The sequence below is a fragment of the Buceros rhinoceros genome, unplaced genomic scaffold (genome assembly GCF_000710305.1).
Source record: "Buceros rhinoceros silvestris isolate BGI_N320 unplaced genomic scaffold, ASM71030v1 scaffold27410, whole genome shotgun sequence".
In the NCBI taxonomy this organism is placed as follows: Eukaryota; Metazoa; Chordata; class Aves; order Bucerotiformes; family Bucerotidae; genus Buceros; species Buceros rhinoceros.
Genome location: NW_010388292.1, coordinates 4,509 through 5,733, shown reverse-complemented (window position 1 = coordinate 5,733; position 1,225 = coordinate 4,509). Strand labels below are relative to the sequence as shown.

General features: G+C 62.0%; 1 protein-coding gene across 1 annotated transcript in view; it reads left to right on the top strand.

The window, feature by feature from the left end:
* The window catches only part of B4GALNT4 (beta-1,4-N-acetyl-galactosaminyl transferase 4), a gene marked incomplete at both ends in the record, with an annotated part of 15,623 nt that overhangs the window by 9,896 nt on the left and 4,502 nt on the right, over nt 1–1,225 (top strand). Inside the window, 3 exons of the mRNA XM_010145507.1 lie at nt 183–292; nt 630–730; nt 1,084–1,166. Coding sequence (XP_010143809.1) covers nt 183–292; nt 630–730; nt 1,084–1,166 — 294 coding nt within the window. The remainder of the gene's footprint in view (nt 1–182; nt 293–629; nt 731–1,083; nt 1,167–1,225) is intronic.

Sequence of the window (1,225 nt, the reverse complement as noted above, 5' to 3'; positions counted from 1 at the left end):
CGGTAGCGGCCTGCCACAGGCACCCAGAGCCTCCGTCCTCCCTTCTGCCCATCTCTTGGGTGGAGGCCATCTCTGCCAGGGTCTGTCGGGGTGGGGGGAAGCTGGGATGGTTTGTAAGACGGGTTGGGCTGCAGGGGTGGTGGGGCACAGCTTGGAGCTGAGCCATGGCTGCTTCTCCTCAGCCCCTGCAATCGAGGCCTCCCGAGTGGAGAACGTGCTGGTGCCCTGTGCCTACAGCCCCACCTACGTGGTGAAGGACTTCCCCATCGCCCGCTACCAGGGCCTGCAATTTGTAAGTGTCTCCTCGCGGTGGGGACAGGGTCACGCTCCCGTGGGAGACATGGCAAAACTGAATGCTTTGCCCCCACCTCAGGGCAGGGACGTTTCCACCTGGTTAAAATCCAGGAGAAGATGTTCCTCACTGGAGGATGGGGCCAAGCTTCCCCATCTCAACCCAAAAGGGTTCACGTCAAAAGCCCTGTGGGGTGTTTGAGATGCTGGGAGTCACCTTGCTGTTGGGGTGCCATGCTGGTGGCCTTGGGTCCACAGCTCCCAGCCTTGCTGGCCCCTGCATCCTCGGAGTGAGCCCGCTCTGCGCTGGGGTGACGGCAGCGTGGCCATGTCCCCAGGTCTACCTCTCTTTCGTGTACCCCAACGACTTCACGCGCCTCACTCACATGGAGACGGAGAACAAGTGCTTCTACAGGGAGTCCCCCCTCTACCTGGAGAAGTAAGTGCTGGGGGCTGGTGTCTGGGGGTGGTACACGGCGGAGGATGATGACAACAGGGCGCTCAAAGAGCTGGGGAAATGATGCTGAGATGATGCATCCTCAGCCATGTGTCCCCAGGCTTGTCCCCCATGGAGGGGCCCCCTCCAGGCTGGCTGTTTGCCTTCGCTTGGGCGCGTAGCAGCTCGTGACCCGGCAGTGCTCCGGGATTTTGGGAATCCCAGCTGCCCTCAGAGCTGGGCTGTGCTGCAGCCAGCACGTTCCTCCCCGCACACACCAGCGTGTGTGTGCGAGCACGTCCATTCCCCACGCCCCTTCCTGCGCTCCGGGACCTCATCCGTCCTCTGTCCCCCAGGTTTGGTTTTTATAAGTACATGAAGATGGATGAAGAGGAGGAGGATCCTCGCCAGCGAGCGTTTCTCTTCCTCAACGCCGACAGTGAGTCACCGCTCCCCGCTGGCGGCGTCTCGGGCATCTCTCGTCAGCTGGCATGGGGC